This window comes from Dreissena polymorpha, chromosome 13 (assembly GCF_020536995.1).
Source record: "Dreissena polymorpha isolate Duluth1 chromosome 13, UMN_Dpol_1.0, whole genome shotgun sequence".
Classification (NCBI taxonomy): domain Eukaryota; kingdom Metazoa; phylum Mollusca; class Bivalvia; order Myida; family Dreissenidae; genus Dreissena; species Dreissena polymorpha.
Genome location: NC_068367.1, coordinates 58,142,667 through 58,164,082, shown reverse-complemented (window position 1 = coordinate 58,164,082; position 21,416 = coordinate 58,142,667). Strand labels below are relative to the sequence as shown.

Genomic DNA, 21,416 nt, shown 5'->3' with positions numbered 1-21,416 from the left:
TATTGAACAGGTTTTCTGTTTTATTCGTTCAAAAAACAAATAAATGCTACGTAAAAGCATAATACATATAACGATAACTGTCAATCAAAAAAGCTCCTACTGACGATTTTTTTTTTAATAGGATGTCATAATAGTGTTACATAGAACTATGGCAAAAGTATAGCTTTTAAGTTTGTTTTCAGAACATAACTTAAACTACAAAAGATAATAAACACCAGTTTTTAACAAAACACAAAGCATCTAATAACTTTTCTACAAAACTATTTCCCTGGGCAGGGGGGGGGGGGGGGAGTGACCCTGGGGACATGATTTGAACAAACTTTGTAGAGAACAATCATCCCATGTAACATGCCAAATACAGTTGCAGAGAAGAGCTTCACTATATACATAAAGGAAAATAAGCAACAACCAGGGCGGACCAGTTTAACCCCAATGGTATGATTTGAACAGACCACCACATTATGTTATGTGCTAAATACCAAACCTCTCTGCCTTGCTGTCTCAGACAAGTTTTAATGTTTCCATTAGCAACACATTGACAAGTAAGTACCCTGCAGGCCACTTTAGCCCCAGGGACATGATCTGAACAAACTTGCTAGTAAAACACCATATAATGTCACATGCCAAATACCAAGCCTATGGTCTTTATGGTTCCAGAGATTTTTTTAAGTTTTCAATACATACATAAAAGGGAAACATGATTGTAACAGGGTTAGGCCAATGTAAACCCCAGGGGCATGATTTGAACAAACATGGTAGAGGGCCACAATACACAATACAATGTTACATGCCAAATATTACATCCCTGGGACAGATCGTTTTAGAGAATACAATTTTAAAGTTATTTTGCAATACAAGGCTATAGAAATCATGTGACCCTTTGTACTCCAAGGGGATGAACTGAACACACTATGTTAGATAACCTGACAATTCCTTAGTGTTTGAATAGTGTACACTTAGATGCCTAGGAGAAAGGCATTTGATCAGTTTGTGTATATAGACAAATGTCCATGGTGAATCCGGTATAAATGAGTCGCGTTCTGAGAAAACTGGGCTTAATGCATGTGCGTAAAGTGTCTTTCCAGATTAGCCTGTGCAGTTCGCAAAGGTTAATCAGGGACGACACTTTCGGCCTTAAACTGGATTTTTGTGTAGAAGAAACTTCCTTTAAACCAAAAATACCATAAAAGCGGAAAGTGTCGTCCTGGAACGACATTTTACGCACATGCATTAAGCCCCAATTTCTCAGAACACGACTCAAATATACTAGTTAACTTAGTTACAGGGATATCATTAAAATACTGATGTTCAGGTAATCAAGTATGTTGGAGATATTTTCTAACTATTGTGGTGTAAATTTGATAAAATCAGGTGTCAAATTCAGTTCTTTAAATATAATAAGTATAATAAAAACTTGCCCTAAACTAAGAGTTGAGTCTTCACTATTTAAATTAACACACATACACAATAAACGATTGAATAACCATTATTTGTGTCTTTAAAACTGGGAATTTAAACTTTCTGTGTAGTTCATTTAATTTCATTTGCATAACTTTGAAACATAATTTAAGCTCACTTTATCAAACACACACATATGAAATTTATGAATTCTTAATATTTAAAGAAATAAATGAAGTAGTGTTACTTTGATAAACAAATATAGCTATGTCTTGAACTCCTTTTTTAAAATAAACACGACTCAAAAACTTGTATTACAATCAGTAAAACACAGTAAATTCATATTTTCATAGCATTGTCACTGTCAGTAAATCGACAATAAAGTTCACTCTCTTCAACACAAATAGAATTGTCATAAGAGTGATTAATATACATTTCACACACATTATCACACACTAAATATTTTGGGTAGGTTAAAAAAAGGGCCATACAAGTCAGTATTGGCCGTTTTTAACAAAGTCCAACTTAAAATGAAGTTAAACCTACGCTCAATATCATATATTCCACCCAAAACTATGCCTGTGTGGGTATTTTTTTTAAACATTCCTTTAAAAACAGATATAATCAAACTGTTAGAACTGTAAACATTGAAACATTTAAATACGAAAATATAAATATAAAATATAATATTAAATCTAAATAAACAAAGTCAAACTTAAAATTCTTAAGTTAAACCTACGCTCAATATTATATTCTCCACCTTTACATTGCTTGTGTGAGTATTTTTTTTTTTAAATATTTATTTTTGTTATTGATTATATCCCTTTAAAAAAAAAATTAAATAGAAATTATCTCCCTTTAAAGCTTGTAACTTCCATTAAATTTGTTTTTTTGACCCTTGACCTTGATGGATGACCTTGACAATAACCTTTCACCACTCAAAATGTGCAGCTCCATGAGATACACATGCATGCCAAATATCAAGTTGTTACCTTCAATATCGCAATGTTATGGCCAATGTTAAAGTTTTCGGATGGACAGATGGATGGACAGACAGTTCAAATGCTATGTGCCACCCTACTGGGGGCATAAAAACAGATATAATCAAATGGTTAGAACTGTAAACATTGAAACAGTGAAATATGAAAGTATAAATAGAACATGTAATATTAAATATAAATAAATTAATCTGTTTGACTGCTAGAATTAGAAGGCAGAGAGAGAATATTTTCAATGCCAAGTCCTTCGATTTTCAGATGATAAGTCCGACCATCACTGGCAATCAATTCCAAGAATTCTCCATCGCCAATTATCTGCCCTTGTTCAAAAACGTCTTGCCCATCCAGTAGCTCCAAATTCAGAGTTGTCTGCCCTTCATCGCTCAAAACCTGACTGGAATCCATTTCCTGAGGCACTGCTCGAGTCTCGAACACCTGCTCGGTGCCTGCAGTGCCGAGAAGCGAACTTGCGGAACTTCCCGCCACGCTTGACTGAATTTCCTCCTCCCGCACCTCTGTCTCTATATACAGCTCATTGATCGCCTTGCCTTCTATGCTTTGTATATGATCCCCACCCACGTCAACTCCGATGAAGGTGTTGAGGTTTTGCACGATGTCACTACCTGCGGCGTGTCCAGCTGAAGTCACGAACACCACTGTAGAGGTGGCTGGCATGAAGAGTGGCTGCGTGCGCTTGAGGTCATTGATTCTTACCACTTCTGCACCTTCTACACCTAACCCTGCCTCTGTTTCTGCAAATACATATTTTATAGTTTTGTATAGGTATCTCATAATATGGTAATCTCATTAAATGCTTGCTCTATTGGAATGACTCTTGTGAAAAAATATGAAAATGTTACTTTCTATTTGGAGATCATGATCATCAATGTTTAAACATGTGTGTTACACTGAAATCTCTCATTTGTATATCATAAATTTAAAGCCTTAAGTTTTCATCTTTTCAAATACTCTGACACTATGTGCAAGTGTATTCTTGCAGCAGTAAAATACATAAATTTAAAATAAACACAATACAAAATTATTATTATCATTGCTATTAAAATCATTTCTATTTACAATAATTTTAATAACTTCTCTTTTGCACTAATAATTCTAGTAACTTTTAACATTTAAAAAAAAAACTTTTTCTCACCATCAACATAAACAGTAGCAACTCCCACATGAATGCCTTCTGACGTTTGCTCTAAGCCCTGATCAAAGCCTTGTAAATTCTCAGCCGAAATCATAATCGACTCGATTGCAGACTCATTCTCGCTGGCCACTTTCTGTTCAGGACCGAGCACTCCCAGCTTTCTGTTAACATATTTTGCCAGAAACAATTTACTCTCAGCATTAACACCTGCCAGTTTACCAACATTCTCTCCATTCTGGGCCTCGTCCGTCAGATTGTTCTCCACACCAATGACTGCATTAGTGTCTTCGTGCACCCTCTTGTGACGCTTGAGAACGTATTTGGTGCTAAAGCCACGGTTGCACACCTGGCAGATGTGTTTCTGAGAGGAGTTGTGCACCAGCTGCATGTGGCGTTTCTGGACTATCGGGGTCTTAAACAGCTGACCGCAGATGTGACATTGGTGTAGGCGCAGGGTGGAGTGAACGGCCTGGTGCTCTTTCAGCAGGAACTGAAATTAATATAAGCCTCTCTCAGGGAAAACGAGTTTAAATGCGTTAAGTGTTATACCATATTAGCCTGTGCATTCTGCACAGGCTCTTTAGGGACATAACTTTCTACCTAGACTGGATTTTTGATAACAAGAGACTTCATAAAAATAAAATCCCATTACAGCAGACTGCACATAGTCTAATCTGGGACGACACTTTAATCCTTCCCCCATCCGAAGTGAAAATGGCTTTTGCAACCAGCATTAAACCAGAACAGCCTGCGAGTAACTCGTAGTCTGTTCAGGTTTTATACTGTTTGCTACTCATCATTATCTAAGGGTAGGAAATGAAGTATTTAAAACTTTAATATATTAAGAATGGAATTAAATTTAATTTGATTTTCTAAGGGACTTCAAATTCGTCAAAATAGGTTTATAAGGGGCAAAGGGTTAAGCACATGTATTATGCCCCGTTTTACCAGAGTGTAGCTCATACATAAAATCTGGTTAAACATTTGGTTTGCTTTTAGCATGACAATGTTATAAGGCTTTAAGAACAACTTGTGCCCAAAGTTAAAACAAAACCCAATTTCATAACCAGTCTTTTTTTTTAATATTTGTGATTATTCATATTTAAAGTAAATATAAAACATATTATAGTATCCTTTCAGATATTCCAAAAGTAAAGAATTTACGTCTAACATGTACACAAAAATGAAATGTCATGAATGTGAGAAATATTAATACTCAATAATAAATTTCAATATCATGTTATGTTGCAATTTTAATTTTAATCCTTTATTATGCTTTAAGTTGTTTAAGTTTACTGTTAAACATATAACATACACCTAAAAAATTAACTGAGCAAAATATATGTTAATATACATGCTTTACCCCTTTTAAATGAGAGTTTTTAACCTGAAAATATTTTAGTTTTTACATAAAATAGCAATTTCAAAATTATAAGAAAAAACCTCCAAGACATTGTGTTTTTCAATACAATTCAATATGCAACTACCATTAAGTAAGTAACACAGATTTTTGGAAAAACTATTTTACTATTTGAGGGCGGATGTACATGTACATGATATATTAAAACTTATACAGCCTTGACATATTAATATTATGCTGTAATTGGTAGTTTTTTTCACCATTTTTGGAATGGGGCCGGCGTTTTTGGATTGGCACAAATTATTTAATATTTTGCTAAAATTGACAGACGGAAAACAGCAATTCTACATGCCTCCTAAAATTGAAGGACGGAAATCAGCAATTTTACATGCCTCCGCCTTTGGCAGAATATAAAAAACAACTTCTAAATAAATTGGAGTTCAGAGAAGACCCATTTTACAACAGGAAATTGAAGCTAAGAATAATAACATAAAGCGTAAACACAAAAAAAGCATCAAGACACACCTTAGCTCTGAAGGCTTTCCCACATTTCAGGCACTGAAATGGAAGCTTTCGTTTAGATCTATCCAGATGGGTCTCCTTATGGGCCTGCAGTGCATCTGACCTGTAAAACAACGCATTATCACAAATATTGACCAGAAATGAATTAATCCTACCCCAATTACATGTAGATACGTATTTTGACACGTTTGTAGTCTCATAGAAAGTTATATTTAATTGATGACCGTTCTTACTCGATTCAAGTTTTAAAGGCTTCATTTTCCAAACCTTAGATACTGATGAGCAGCAAACAGCATAAAACCTGAACAAACTGCTGTTCTGGTTTTATGCTGTTTGCACATTACCATTTCCACTTTGCTTCTGAGTAGGCAAGGGTTGAAACAAGAAACCGTCGGAGACGGGTGATGCTACCCAACGTTTTTTTTGTCACAATATTGCACTATATATTCAGATAAAAGGAAACGTCTTGAGGGCATAGTAGTTGGGGGGACAAGTATTTTTTATAGAAAATTTCAAAGGGACATAGCTCTGTGAAAAATCATCCGACCAGAACCCGCTGATAATATGCACATCTCCTTTTTGTAGTGAAGCTTCCAATAAAGTTTCATTGAATTCCGGTAATTAGTTGCTGAGAAATAGCCCGGACAAGAATTGCACTATACATGTATGTACAGTAAATGGAAAATTTCAAAGGTCCATAACTCTGTGAAAAATCATCCGACCAGAACCCGCTGATAATATGCACATCTCCTCTTGGTAGTGAAGCTTCCCATAAAGTTTCATTGAATTCCGGTCATTAGTTGCTGAGAAATAGCCCGGACAAAAATTGCACTATATGTACAGTTAATGGAAAATTTCAAAGGGCCATAACTCTGTGAAAAATCATCCGACCAGAACCCGCTGATAATATGCACATCTCCTCTTGGTAGTGAAGCTTCCCACAAAGTTTCATTGAATTCTGGTCATTAGTTGCTGAGAAATAGCCCGGACAAAAATTGCACTATATGAACAGTTAATGGAAAATTTCAAAGGGCCATAACTCTGTGACAAATCATCTGACCAGAACCCACTGATAATATGCACATCTCCTCTTGGTAGTAAAGCTTCCCATAAAGTTTCACCGAATTCCGGTCATTAGTTGCTGAGAAATAGCCCGGACACAGACACACGGACGGACAGACGAAGCGGCGACTATATGCTACCCCCAAAATAAATTTTGGGGGAGCATAAAAGATAGAAACAAAACATCATATTTTAAAGAAGAGGATGAATTCATGGGGGGGGGGGGGGGAACACTTGAATTAATTGTTTTCATGATATCATATTGAATCCAGGATGTGTGATATTTCATGCATAACTGAATTCCTCCCGGCCTGATTAACTATCACTGAGTTGTATACATTTCTCTAGCCACCGGCGTTCAGGCTAGTGGTAAGGGCCAGGAAATGCTACATGTATATTACCATTTTGGGCATGGGGTCAGGTCCCTTTTAACTAAAATTGCGAAATTAGTGTTGTTGTTTTTTGCTAACATTTAAATTGAGAATAAATTTAAAATTAATAAATATCAATGTTCAACTTACAGAGCTGGATAAAAGATGAGATAAATGCTAAGATTCATTTAGATATATATATATATTTTTGTGTCACATTTGGGAAAAAATATACTAATTTCGAATAGGTCCCTAAAATGGCCCAACATTTAAACGAAAAGAAACACACTGTCACTCCAATACTCACCTTTTAAAGGCCATGCCACATAGATCACACAGGTGTGGCCGTCTCCCAGTATGCACGCTGTCTAGGTGACGCATCAGGTTGACCTTCCGCTTCCCTTGGTACGGACACAGCTTGCAAGAAAAAACATGCTGACCTGAAAATGACAATCACGTACTTGCTTGGTATGGTAACAGCTTGCAAGAAAACACATGCTGACCTTAAAATGACAATCATGTACTTGCTTGGTATGGACACAGATTGCAAGAAAACACATATTGACCTGAAAATGACAATCACGTACATGTACTTCACTACTTGCTTGGAAAGGACACAGCTTGTAAGAAAACGCATGCTGACCTTAAAATGACAATTGTGTACTTGCTTGGTATGGAAATAGCTTGCAAGAAAACACATTCTGACCTGAAAATGGCACTCAAATACTAGTATACAAACTTAAACTGTGGACAAATATAAGGCAACAAGTTTGCATTTGAAATCATACTCAACATAAGAGCTGTGAAAACAAACATAAGCCCCAATTCTAAACCTTGTAAATGTTGACCTAGGCTATAAAAGTTTGGTGGATTCTCTGCAATACATAAGGTCAACAAATGCGATTATTTACAATTTTATAAGCATGATTGGCTCTTTTATATTGGGGGGGGGGGGGGAGTTTTATCAATTGTATACAACATGGTGCCATTTCAGAAAAAAATGTTCATAATTTTACTCACATTTATTACAACTATGAAATGTAAAGTCATTTATTTAATTGAAAACGGAATAGCAAAATGAACAATATGAATTTGAATTCCAATGTTACTTCTTTTAATATTATCACTATTTGCCCGAATTATAATTTAAAAAATACTTCAAAAATTTCATTATAAAATGCACATACCTGATATAGATGTTTGAAGAACCTCAGAGTGCGTCTTGGAGTGTTCATCAAGTTTAATTCTGGAGGTAGTTGTGAAAATACATAGGTCACATTTGACTGGCTGATCAAAGAACGACTCTTCTGCATTTGGTTTCTCACCAGACTCCTCTTTCTCAATAATATTATGCTTTTTACGCATGTGATCTTTCAGACTTTTAGGATTATCTGTCACGAATGAGCAGTCACCAGACTCGCTGCATTTGAGTATCGTCGCAGAGTGAGTAAGTTTGTGACGAGCTAAAACACTCCCCCTGACAGTGGTGAAATCACAAATACCACAGCGGAAGAGCTCAATGTCTGGATGGGATGTGTGATATTCCATGTGTGAATCAAAATGACACTGTCGTTTTGTCTTGAAAGAACATTTGGTGCAAAAGAATTTAAACGGCATCTTTTCCTCGTAATACCTACGTAAACTTCTCTTGTCACCCTTTGGTGCAAGGATCTTTATATTGCGTGACCGAGTTTCTTTGACCTTATAGTCTTTTTTCAAGTAATTTAATCTGTCTGATTTAACAATGAAATCTAAATCATTTTGGCTTCCTTCTTTCTCCTCTTTTTCATCTTCAGATTCTTTATTTAAGAAATTTAGGTCTACAATGTCACTTTTTAAGTGCTGAGGTATCTTGATAGATCGTCCATATTTTGACTTCTTACGAGGCAAGTAAACAGGCGTTTCATCTTCTTCACTTTCCACCGCTTTTCCTCTTTTTGATACATACACTTTTACATTAGCAGAGTTTTTACTTTTATTTTCTTTATTACTTTGTAACTCACTTGACACAGATCTTGGCTTGATAACCTCGGTCCTTGTTGGAAAACTTTTGCAAAGCCAGCAAAATTCCGGGTTGAGAACATTTTTCAAGACATCTTGATTTTCTTCAATCAATTTACAATTCAAAATCGACCAACATGCAACGATCTGCTTAAGATTTCCAGTAACAAACACCTCAGCATTCTCCAAGTTGTCACTAACAAGTACTCCAAGTGGGCACACATTTTCAGCTAAGAAGATTTTCTTATCTCCATGTATTCGGTCCAGTACTTTTGCTGATAAGCAAGCAGTGACTTGGGAAAATATCTGCATAAAAAAACACAATATTTAACTTTTTTATCATTGTACAGTTTTGGCACCTCATTAAAGTTAAAACTTAAATCACATGGTATGTAAAAACCATTTGTTAATGTTATTCTTATAGTTAAACTTTTAACTATAACTTAAAAGGGACATATTGGCAAAACAACCATTTTTAACAATAGTGCCATCATGGCCAAAAAGGTCTGACATGAGTTCAAGGTATACCAGTTGTTAACCCTTACAATGCGGGAACCGAATTTTGAAGGCCTTTGCAAACAGTTTGGATCCAGATGAGACGCCACAGAACGTGGCGTCTCATCTGGATCCAAACTGTTTGCTATTCTGATAGTATTCTTTGAAAAAAAATGAAGAAAATGCTAATTTTATAAATTCAGCAGACGACATTTTAGCAGACGACAAATTACCCAGCATGCAAAGGGTTAAAGGGACCTTTTTATTCTTAATTGATAAATTTAAAAAAAATGGTTTCAGATTAGCAAATTTTTAGTTATGATATCAATAGTTCTGATATTTGTGAGGAAACAGTAACACTGAAAATTTACCATGCTCTAAAATATCCATTATAGGCATCTTTTGACGATTAAAAAACCTGAAAATTATAAAGCGTTGCAAAGCGATTTAATATTTTAGAGAGTTCTGTTGTTGTCGTTATATTTTATGATTGCTTATACATAGTATAACATATTTCACTCATTGTATGAGCATGGATGACTGAGTGGTCTAAGCGTTAGACTTTTACTCCAGGGGTCAGTGGTTCAAGCCCGGTTGAGGGTTACTTTTTTTTCTTTCTTTAATTTTATTCTTGATTTTTTACTGGAGCTTTTTTGTTTACATTTATCAATACAAAGCATTTAAGGACAAACTTCAATACATGCCAAAATCTGTCAAAAGGTCCCTTTGAAGAAATAACTTAAGAACAGTTTTTTTTCCATTTGACACAGATTCAAAAATAACATTCTGAAAAGGCTTCATCAAGATTAAGTCATAAATGTGGCACCTGCAGTGGTAATATGTTGTTTTTTTAAAGATTTGATCCAGAGACCTTAATTTTGGACACATATGATCCAGGTTTATACTGAACTATTTGGCATCAAGATAAGCCTTCTGACAAAGTTTCATAAATGTGCAGTCATAAATGTAGCTTCTAGTGTGGTAACACAGTTTAAAAGGAGAAATTCCATGCTTTTTCAAACCAGTAAAAACCCTTTATTTATATCATTTTAACCCATAAAACCCCTTTATTTATCTAATTTAGTGCACATAAAAATGTTTTTGCACCTCACTTCTATTAATCGATGCGTTTAGCGAAAACAAATATGACAAAGTTGCGAATTTTAACACATTCCAATCTACTCCTAGCTATGTTAGCGTTTCCCATCGCCAAAATCGCCAAAGGCGATTGAATCTTTTAGCTGGTGATTAAAGTTTAAAATGTTAATGAAAATGGCGATTGCAAAAAACCCTGATATTTCTCTATAAGTATATAATATTCCCTACTTTTAAAGAGAACTCCGTACCGATTTCCACATGTAATCGCCATAAAAGCTCCAGGTGGTAATAGATAGTCCATTGATAAGAGATAACCGGATGCCCGTATATTCAAGCCACATAACACAGTCATGTATGCTGACAGATGCATCATGGGAAATTTTCGGGTAACTTTCCAGTCGCCAAACTGTGATATTTAACGTCCAATCGGTTATGAGAATGTTTATGGAGGCTGAGTTATACAGCGATTATTATTTTTGATTGACGTCCGTCACATAGTAAGCGTTTATCGCAGGTTTATTTACAATGAATCACAGTTGTAGCATTAATACGTGATATAAAACCGGTAAATAAAGCAGTACATTAAAGGCGGTTTCGGGCATTATCATCACACCTATTTACCGTACTGTAAACAATCATTAATTATGAGAAGTTAATTTCAATTGGTGAGCAGTGTAAAATTACTTACGGCGAGTAAGTTGTGAAAAACAAAACCCGTAAATAATTTGATGCGGTAACAAATTAAATCCAGTGCAAGTATAGTTTATCATGTCTATTTGTAGAACTGATTTACACCGTATTTCTACAGCCAAGTGATTATAACTATTAACTATGCATTATTAATACCGGTATGCCATGTAAAACCCGTGTTATAAGAAAGAGCGCGAAATTATTGCTGTCGTCTGCAATGACAAGTTCTACGCATGCAAAGCAAGACCCACCCAATCAAAGACCGGGGCATATCTGAAAGTTCTAACATTGTATACTGTTTATGCCAGTGCATGAAAATAAATATAAATGAAAAATAAAAAAAACATGAAATTATTTGATTTCAGGTAACAAACATTTTTTTTAAATGTGACTTCACTGATAATTTAATACAGTCATTGTTGATACCTATAGATTCATGATAATGATTATGTTGTTCATTGAGCAGATAAGGTTATAATGTGGGTCGTTATCGTAGTGCTGAAATTTGGCTACTAATTTTTTTTCCTTAGCACCAACCTAGACTCCTAGTACTCGCCATTTTCATAAAAACTGGCTTGCTTTTCATGGGGAAAACGGTTAAAATGCAGTTTTTATTGGTATGCTCAAGAATACACATTTAACTATAGATTGGCATATAAAACATGTGTGTTTGTTAATCTTTTTACTTTAAAAATTTAGATGTATTCATTAAGAGGGTTGATACTACAGGTACACATGCTGCAGCGGTTTTTTGCCTTATTGGGAAAAGTACCGGTACCAGCCAAATTGGAAAATTTTTGCGTGAAAAACTCTGAAATTAGGAAAATTAGCGTCATGAAGTCTTCATATTGGGAAATTATTTTTTTTTGGGCTCCCATATACTTTAAAATTGATAAATAAATGTTGTCATTACTATATTTAGTTAGGTTCAATCCAAAGATATTCATATTTAAAAAAAAATATTTTTTTGTCTTTTAGAAACTTTTAATTGGGAATTTTTTAATAGCAATAAGAAATTTGTAGATTTTTTCTAATTGGGAAAAAATGCAGTTTTCTGGTACTTTATAAGAAGGAAAAACATCACTGTTCTATGTATAAATGATTTTACATGTGAGTGTTTATGTGATTCCCAGTAATTTAATTTTGAATGAATTTTCATAACATATTTCCATATACACTGTATGAATTTGCCTCTTTTTATAAACTGTATTAATCATCATTAATAGTTATACATACCTCATCATCCATTGTTTGATCTTTCTTAAAGTTTGACTCAAAACAGAAACGCTTATTAATTTACAGCTATTGTTTATACGCCTTTACAAAATAATAAAATACATTAAGATTCCTTAGCATGTCATTTAAGTTAGGCGTTTGTTGTAATATTCATTTATATCCGAATTATGAATCGATCCGAAATCTGTGACACTTCTACTAAAAAGCTCTCATTCCTTGTTCAACCACGAAAATTTCATTATAATACAATTGAAATGTACTTTAAGAATGTCGGATTGATATGCTCTTTGAAATACTTGCTAAAAATGCATCTATCGTTGAAAATATTAGTTTTTCACTATATTAAACAGAAAATATTTGGTTGTTGTTGTCATATAATTAATGTACCCAAAAGTATATAGGTTACACCCCACATTTACTGTTAGGTAGAATTGTATATATAACTCACTTTATAGTATGGCTTGATTACATTGTAGCGCTAGGCATAGCAGCAGATATTATTGAAAGAATTCTTAGTGTATAGTATATTTCATTTGGTTGATAAGACTTATAGTTTATTGTATAAGGATAAATTGTTATTACCTATGCGATACTGTGATGATTTTTTTGTTTATGTTTATGTTTCTTTTTCTTCCCATAAAATGCAGAGCTCCTTTGGAGCATCGACGCAATGCGACTGTACAAGGTCGTTTTTAGGTAACAACGCAAAGTGACAGATATAATCAAATACAAATTGTGCTTCTGGTCTAATGCAGAGTGACCAGGCCTGCCTCGAAGCTGTCCAAGGACTCGGCTATGGAGACTGCTACCGGCAACTGATTCCAGAGTCGGATGGCTGCTGGAAAGAAGTGTCTGTACAGGTCTGTTCGACAGAATGAGACCCGGAAGCATACATTTCTTCCGCACCACAGGGACCCAGTGTCAAGATGGAGGTTCAGGTTCGCTGGTATTTTTATCAGGTGCATCAATATTAGTCGGGAGTCAGCACGAGTTAATTAAAAGCTATTACTAGTATTTACCGAAATAAACACATTTTCTTTCTATCAAATGTTCAAACCCGTTTGTTTTACATTTCAATAAAGAAAAACTTAAGTATTTTGGCAGGAATAACAACGCCATGACGTTAAAATAACGACTTCATTTCAGAGTCATTATCTTTATCATACCCTTGACCGGTTTGGTCGTTTGGAAGAAATGAGGGACGATGATACAGAAATCCTCCGCCAATAAGGTCTTTTGTTGGCACCTGAGATCAATTCATCAATGGGAAGTGATTTCCATTCTTTCACATCGTCCATCCAGCTTTTTTAACGACCTCAGCGACGGACTCCCTCTAACGTGCACGAACCTGTATAGAGTCGTTTCTGTCGACAAGTCCAAACCAAGCCAGCTTTCGTCGTTGGACAATTATGGAAACAATGAATTGTCTGTTGAAGATCAACGTGCGTTTTAAATTGTGCATTACTTCAATTTCAATCACTATTGACGGTAATAGAGATGCTGTTTTTTCTTCCACAAGGGTGGCTTTTCTTTTAACTTGCACATTTACAACACTACTTTCAGACTAGTTAAAAAGATTGGAAGAGACATTTAAAAGAACGCATTACACACAATTAAAAATGATCGTTATGAGTTAATATATTCAAGAAGTAGACATATTTCACATGATTCTTTAATGTCTTTGCAATCGCACTTCAACTCAATTAGCACTAAGTGATGGTGAAATAATAGGGACTTGTTGTCACAATGAAGAATCTTGGTTGCATCGACATTCACAATATCGCGCTATTTATCTTGTATTTAGAAAACTAGCCATGTTTAGTTTAAAATGCTTTAAAATAAGAGAAAATGTCATATATATGTAGTGTAAAATAATAATATATTTTTTACAAAGAAAATAAGGTCAGAATTATGTAATTATTGCGACAATTGTAAAACTATACGTATAACGTTGTGTGATCACAATGAATTAGCCCTTTCCCACTCAGAGGCAAAGGGGAAATGACTTTGTGCAAACAGCATAAAACCCTAACAGCCTGCGAGTAACTAGCAGACTGTTCAGGTTTTATGCTGTTTGCTGCTCATCGATCAGTATCTGAGGGGTTGATATGAAACCTTTAAAACTTTGCATTTAGTAAGAAATGTCTTTAATTAAATGTAACTTTCTGAGTGACTAGAAATGCTGAAAAATACTTTTCTAAGTGGTAAAATACGTATCTAAGTGGTAATGGGTTAACCTCATCTATGTGACATCCTCACGAAATATGTTCACGCAATATGTTTATTTCTTGTTTAATTAACTGTTCTTTCAAATGATGTGTGCTTTTTGTGTACCTCAGCGCATGATACAGAACTAGTTCGAAGAAAATGAGGACGACTAAGACACGAACACATTTAAGTAGTTAGTTACAAGATGTACTAATATTGGTAAATACACAGTGTGAATGTACAATTATATTGTTACACAGGAATAGACATTCTGTTTTGTTCTCTTGACAATCCCACATCGGATGTAAAGTTCTGAAAACCACAGGTGATAATTTAAGTCCAACATTTACAAAAAAAATATGCGCTTATCTTTATATAATAGGCTTTAAAAACAATTATTGATGATTATTATTTTTTGGTTTGTACATAATGGATTGGACCATTAGGAGTATACTTTTAATAGTACAGTGTTACTCATGCTTTGTTGTTTTGACGAAAGTTTTTCTTACTTAAATTGAGATAATAAATTAAACAGTTTATTAATTTTGAGATGATATGGTTATGAATTATATACATGTACAATATGGTTATCATGTGTATACATGTATTAGTCTTGGAATAATGATGCTAGGTCTTTTTATTAAAGTTTTAATATATATTTTATATAAGCTGACGCATGTGCTTGAACTTTAATGTTCTAATAGGTTAATATAATATGGGCTTTACGAAAAGTCCAAAAAAAGTGTATATATACCGTTCGACTAGCCTATTGTATTGTGAACTTTTATATTAACAGCTTAATGAAAACGTGGGTGATAAAATATTTACAGTAATAAAAAGCCATTGAGTCGATTTTGCCCTTGAGTCGGAATTTATATTCTATGTTGTTTGTTAGTATTTAATTGGAGTTTTGTTTGACGGCGAAAATGCGTTGAAGTACAGAGGCATACGGATGGTGATTTATCACATATCCATCCCAAGTAGCATGACTCAATCTATAGAATAATCACTAAGCTCACAAACAACAAGGAGGACATACTGTTTTATCTTTATTCATTTGTATCTGCGTACTTTTCTGTGTAACACTAGTGCTGCAAATGGTTCCGTTTGTGTTATTATCGAAAATATTATACACATATTCAGTCCAATTAATATGATTCAATTTATTAAGAATGACTAAGGTCACAAATAACAAGAAGCACATAATGTTGTATTTTTGAATTTGTGTACTTTTCTGTGTCACACCAGTGCCGTAAATGGTTCCAATTTAGTTATGTTTGATTAGACACTAGAAGCGACTTTGTCATGCTTCATTTTAAAAAGAAACAAGCAAAATACATACAAATGAAATCAATTCAAATAATGGATCCCAGACTTTATTTCTATAAAACACAATGTTCAATAGTTGGGTAAATATGCACAGAGGTTTAAACAGTATTAATCTTTATTTTATACCTAATGATAAAATATGACATTAAGCAGTAAAACAACAGCAGTGAAAATAAACACCGGTGAAAATAACACATTTTCGGAACTACTTTTTCTATTTTTAGATTATCACATCAAGATTTACTTTACATTAAGCTTTGTTTTCCAAGAGCGATTCACATGTTGTTTCCTGTATTTAGGCATACCACGCGAGAAAGGGTAACTTTTCAGCGAAAGAGAAACAGCTGTTAATTATTTTCTTGAAAAAGAGGCATAAAAGAAACAGAAAATTTGTTCATGTCAGTGTAAGATCGTTTGTTATTTCACCAATGCAGATGACTTTAAGTGTCCACGTACCAACTCAAGTATGGTTAAGTGTTGTTACATGTACTGTTGAATGTCAATCACAAGTTTAAATAAAAATTAAACATATTTAACACACAGCGTTTTATATTTACTTCTTTATGTTGAAATCACCTATATTATGTATCAACATATTGATATATGACCATTCATTTTACAGACAGACAGACACTTTATTCAAACTTATACAAAAGTACATCGTCTTAACACACAAATATACACATTATTCTCTGTCAGGTGACTACGAATAACAATACAGCATTATATAACATAAACAGTCAATTTAAAACTCAAATATAAATAAACACAATCGATGGTGAGAACAATAAATTTCTATGTAGATGAAAACTATTAAACGATATTATTAAGGATGGCATTTCTTACAATTTAAGCTACTTTTTTATATTTACATACATTCGAAATAACTAATCTATCACATGAAACTAGTAACTTGTGGAATTTAAATACTATGACATAAATGTACGGCTGATATATGTTTTTCTTAAATCAGTGTAACAGCGGCATATACATATAAAATGATATCCATCTTCTAAATCTATGTCGTTATAACATAAACAATAACGTTCATTTCGTGGGATGTTGTTATGCGCATATCTGCCAGTTTGGATCCTCAACGGGTGTGCAGAACCTCTTAATCTTAAGAAATATAAACGCCGACGTCTAGGGAAGTATTCTTCATATTCCGAAGAGGTTTTACATAGTTTATACATATCTGATACATAACTGTTATTTATTTTACCGAACCACTCTTGTTTAAAATTGTCGACAAGTCTACATTTGAATTCACTTACAAAACTTTTTATTTGAACAATGTTTGGATTTTCAAATACATAACCAAATCCATAATTATTTAACATATTCTTGACATTTGTGAGCCAATTGTTATAACCTTTATTACAATTGTTTACGGTTTGTGTGTATACAGTTTGCATAATAATATTGTTATTGTTTATAACTTTAACCCATTTATTCCTAGTGGACTCATCAATCCTTCAAAATTGAATCAATTTATTTCCAAAATTAGGGATGTCTTGTATATTTATTTCTATATTTAAAACAAAGCTTACGGAAATTCGTTTAAGCAAACATCGCAGACACTTATGAGACGCCGCATCATGCGGTCCAATCTTCATGAAATATGGTCAGAAGATTAGTCTTATTGATGTCTTGGATGAGTTCGAAAATGGTTACGTTTTCTTGAAAAACATGGCTGCCAATAGGCGGGGCATTTTTCCTTATATGACTATATATGGCTATAGAAAAATCTTGTTAACGTTCTAGAGGCCACATATATAGTCCGATCTTCACGAAACTCGGTCAGATGATTCATCTCAATAATATCTTGGACGAGTTAAAAAATGATGCCTGTTGGTTGAAAAACATTGCCACCACGGGGCGGAGCATTTTTCCTTATATGGCTATAGTAAAACCTGGCTATAGTAAAACCTTGTTAACACTCTAGAGGTCACATTTATTTTCCGATCATCATGACACTTGGTCAGAAGATTTGTTCCAATGATATCTTGGATGAGTTCGAAAATGGTTTTGGTTGCTTTAAAAACATGACCACCAGGGGCGGGGCATTTTTATGCCCCCTTTCGAAGAAAAGGGGGTATATAGTTTTCGCACTGTCCGTCTGTAAGTCTGTCAGTCAGTCAGTCAGTCTGTCTGTCACACTTTTCGTGTCCGCTCTCTAATTCAAATAGTTTTCATCCGATCTGTACCAAACTTGGTCAGAAGTTGTATCTAGACAATATCTAGGTCAAGTTCGAATATGGGTCATGCCGGGTCAAAACTAGGTCACGGGGTCGAAAAAACAAATCGAAGGGAAGTAATAAGCTTTAAATGGACATAATTATCTGACCTGCCAAATTTCATATTCTTGTTAAATAAATTAAAGCGGCATTGTGTTTCTGACAAACACATCGTGGTAAAAGGTCAAGGTCGAGGTCATCCTTCAAGGTATAAAGTCAACAATACAAATCCAAGGGAAGTAATAAGCTTTAAAGGGAGATAGTTATTCAATATTGAACATAGCAACTTGATATTTGGCATGCATATGTATCTCATAGAGATGCACGTTTTGAGTGGTTAATCTACAGTCACGGTAGTGGCTTTTAATTATTTGCTGCTAAAAATAGATAGTGGCTTTCAATTATTTGCTACTAAAATAGAGCTTTGTTAGAGACAATTATTTTCAAGGGAAGTTATTCATATAATTATAAATCTCATATTATATATTTCCTTACAGGAATTTTAGTTCTTTTCACAGTCACTGTACATATTTTTTACTTTGATTATTTATAACTCAAATGATTGATTTGTCAAAGTTTTTTTTAAATGATATAATTATCATTTCTTTATACTAATTTGTGAATGGTAGGGTTCATAATATACCTGTGGACTTATGTCCATAGATACATGATGAACTCTGGCCTTGATCTCTTTGATAAACCATAGTCCTTGGTTGACAGTGATCTCTGACTTGGTCATTTTTGAATGCCTACAGACCCCCCCCCCCACCTGTTGGATTGGACAAAATCCAAGGGAAGTAATAACCTTTAAAGGGAGATGATTTCTATACCTGCCAAATGATAAATAGAAATCTTATTTCATAGCGGCGCAGTAGGGGGCATTGTGTTTCTGACGAACACATATCTTGTTCCTTATATGGCTATATATAGCTTTAGTAAAAACCTTGCTAACACTCTAGAAGCTACATTTATTGTCCAATCTTCATGAAGTTTGGTCAGAAGATTGGTCTCAATGATATCTTGGATGAGTTCGAACAATTATGTTTGCTTTAAAAAACATGGCGTTCAATGGGCGGGGCAGTTTTCCTTATATGTCTATAGTAAAATCTTGTTAACACTCTAGAGGCCACATTTATTTTCCGATCTTCATGAAACTTGGTCAGAGATTTGTCCCAATAATATCTTGTAGTCTCAGGTGAGCGACTTTGGGCCTTTCATGCCCTCTTGTTCAATAATAAGAGAAGTTGGAACCTACAATCGACGATAAACAACAGTTTGCGAGGTAGGTTTTTATTGTTATTTCAATTTGTAATATTTAAATTGATATCATTATGCACTTGCTTTAAATTCAAATTCGGAATTATCGGGAAACTCGTACCATGGAGACGTCGTACCACGTTTGAATATACTATCGTTCACTTAAAGTCATTTTTGGTAGCAATTTGTTGTTGAAAGCATTCTTGAAAACACATGTAATTACGTGAAAAATAAATATGTACACTTCAACGGCGTTATTTTCGAACACCGAAAATCCGAATTCAGCGTTAATTGAATAAGAACTTAAAATCTACATTTTATCTTAACCGCAATAATTAATTTTATTGAATTCTAAAATTGAAATATATAATTATGTAAAATATAGTTTATAAAAAGTGTTTGTTGGTCATGACATGATTAAAATATTGATCTTGTAGGTTAATTTCAAATTTAGTTATCAATTGATACAGTCATGAAATACATTAATAAATTCAAAGATGTTGTAACGCTTGATTATTTTACCATGTATGTGAGAAAATTCGGTTTCATATATGTGTGTGTTCAATATGACGCATATAATATGTGTGTATTCTTGGTGTTATTCATACGGTACATGTATGCCTTGTCATTTTTTCTCCGTTTTATTAAAAAAAAGAATAGTTGATTATTCTGATATTTTTGAACAACTGGGAAGACACCCGAACAGATCCGGATTCAAGACAAAAAAGAACAAAAATGCGATGATATATATTTGTATAAACTACATTCATGCAATAAACTTGTGTAGAATATAGATGTGTTGGTTTTCAACCTCAATATTAAAATTAGATATAGGTTCGTTTTAGGTTAAATGATAACGTTATTCCGCAACGTTTCGGGAACGTAAAGCGAACCATACATTTTAACGTAAGGAGAACGTTGCAGTGCAACGTTTCTGAAACGTTTGGGCTAACGTTAGGATAACGTTCTAAGCACGTTTGTGTGCTAGCTGGGCATTTAGTAACTTTAAGGAACGATATAACTTATAAGCGGTAACGAAATAACAAACAAATCAAATACACCATTCCGAAGAGTACAAAATGCGTTCTCGTGTGTGATGAATTACAACTTTTTGTCCACAAAAATCTATCGTACCAGGCATATAGTTATATAGACGTTTCCTATGAATGTATGCATTAAGATCACCAACGCCGTATGTAAGTATTAAAACATATTAACCTGTTTTCACCATGAAACACTCACTATGAATAATTGCTAATTTAGCAATAACATTATTTGAAAAGAAAAAAACTTTTATTATAACAGTAAAGGTGGCGTATGTTTTAAAGTTGGCGTAAAAAAGAAGAAAAGATAACATACAAGGTCGTTGGTGTTTAAACATTGTTTTCCGTTCAGTTAATTTAGCTGTAAAACTACTCAGCTGCATCGCTTTCGTAATAGCTCACTTAATTATGTCGCTGTGCTAAATAGATTGCTGAAGAAGCCACATCAATATGCGATGCATCAAACACGCATCATTAAAGCCAATCCTTTCCGGCGATTGTTTTCTAATTATGCAATTATTATTGCTGTGAAAAGTTTATAAACGCCATCCACAAACTGGGTTATCTAAGACATGCCAATCAAATTAATCTGCACTGTTTTATGCATCTGAATTGTTCTACATACATACAGAATGTTAGAAACGGGATATATAACACGCTTTTAAAGCTAACTTGTAACTCTTCACAGTATCTGTGTAACTGAACATATTTAGAAAATTGTATGTTTCCTGCATACATTCTTATATAATTTATGTCGTGGTCATATTTATTCACCAATTACCGGTACATAAATTTGCTGGCTCCTAAATTAAGTTATTGTTGTTGAAATCTCGTAAAATCATTCAATTGCTATAAGTCAGCAATTTAATGTATTTCGGTAAACTTGTTTCTGCATTGTGGAATTCGTGTTTACTACAAGATGATAATCTTCAGTGTCTGCGAAGGGAAAATAAATTTA

The 21,416-nt window shown here is 33.9% G+C and overlaps 1 protein-coding gene across 1 annotated transcript; it reads right to left on the bottom strand.

The window, feature by feature from the left end:
* Positions 1-12,754, bottom strand: LOC127856067 (zinc finger protein 43-like). The gene is made up of 6 exons (XM_052392053.1): positions 12,385-12,754; positions 8,052-9,171; positions 7,172-7,304; positions 5,435-5,534; positions 3,550-4,039; positions 1-3,148 (listed from the first exon to the last, which is right to left on the bottom strand). The coding sequence occupies exons 1-6, from the start codon at positions 12,394-12,396 to the stop codon at positions 2,583-2,585; spliced, it is 2,421 nt and encodes an 806-aa protein (XP_052248013.1). The 5' UTR covers positions 12,397-12,754; the 3' UTR covers positions 1-2,582.
* Positions 12,755-21,416: the final 8,662 nt, after the last annotated feature.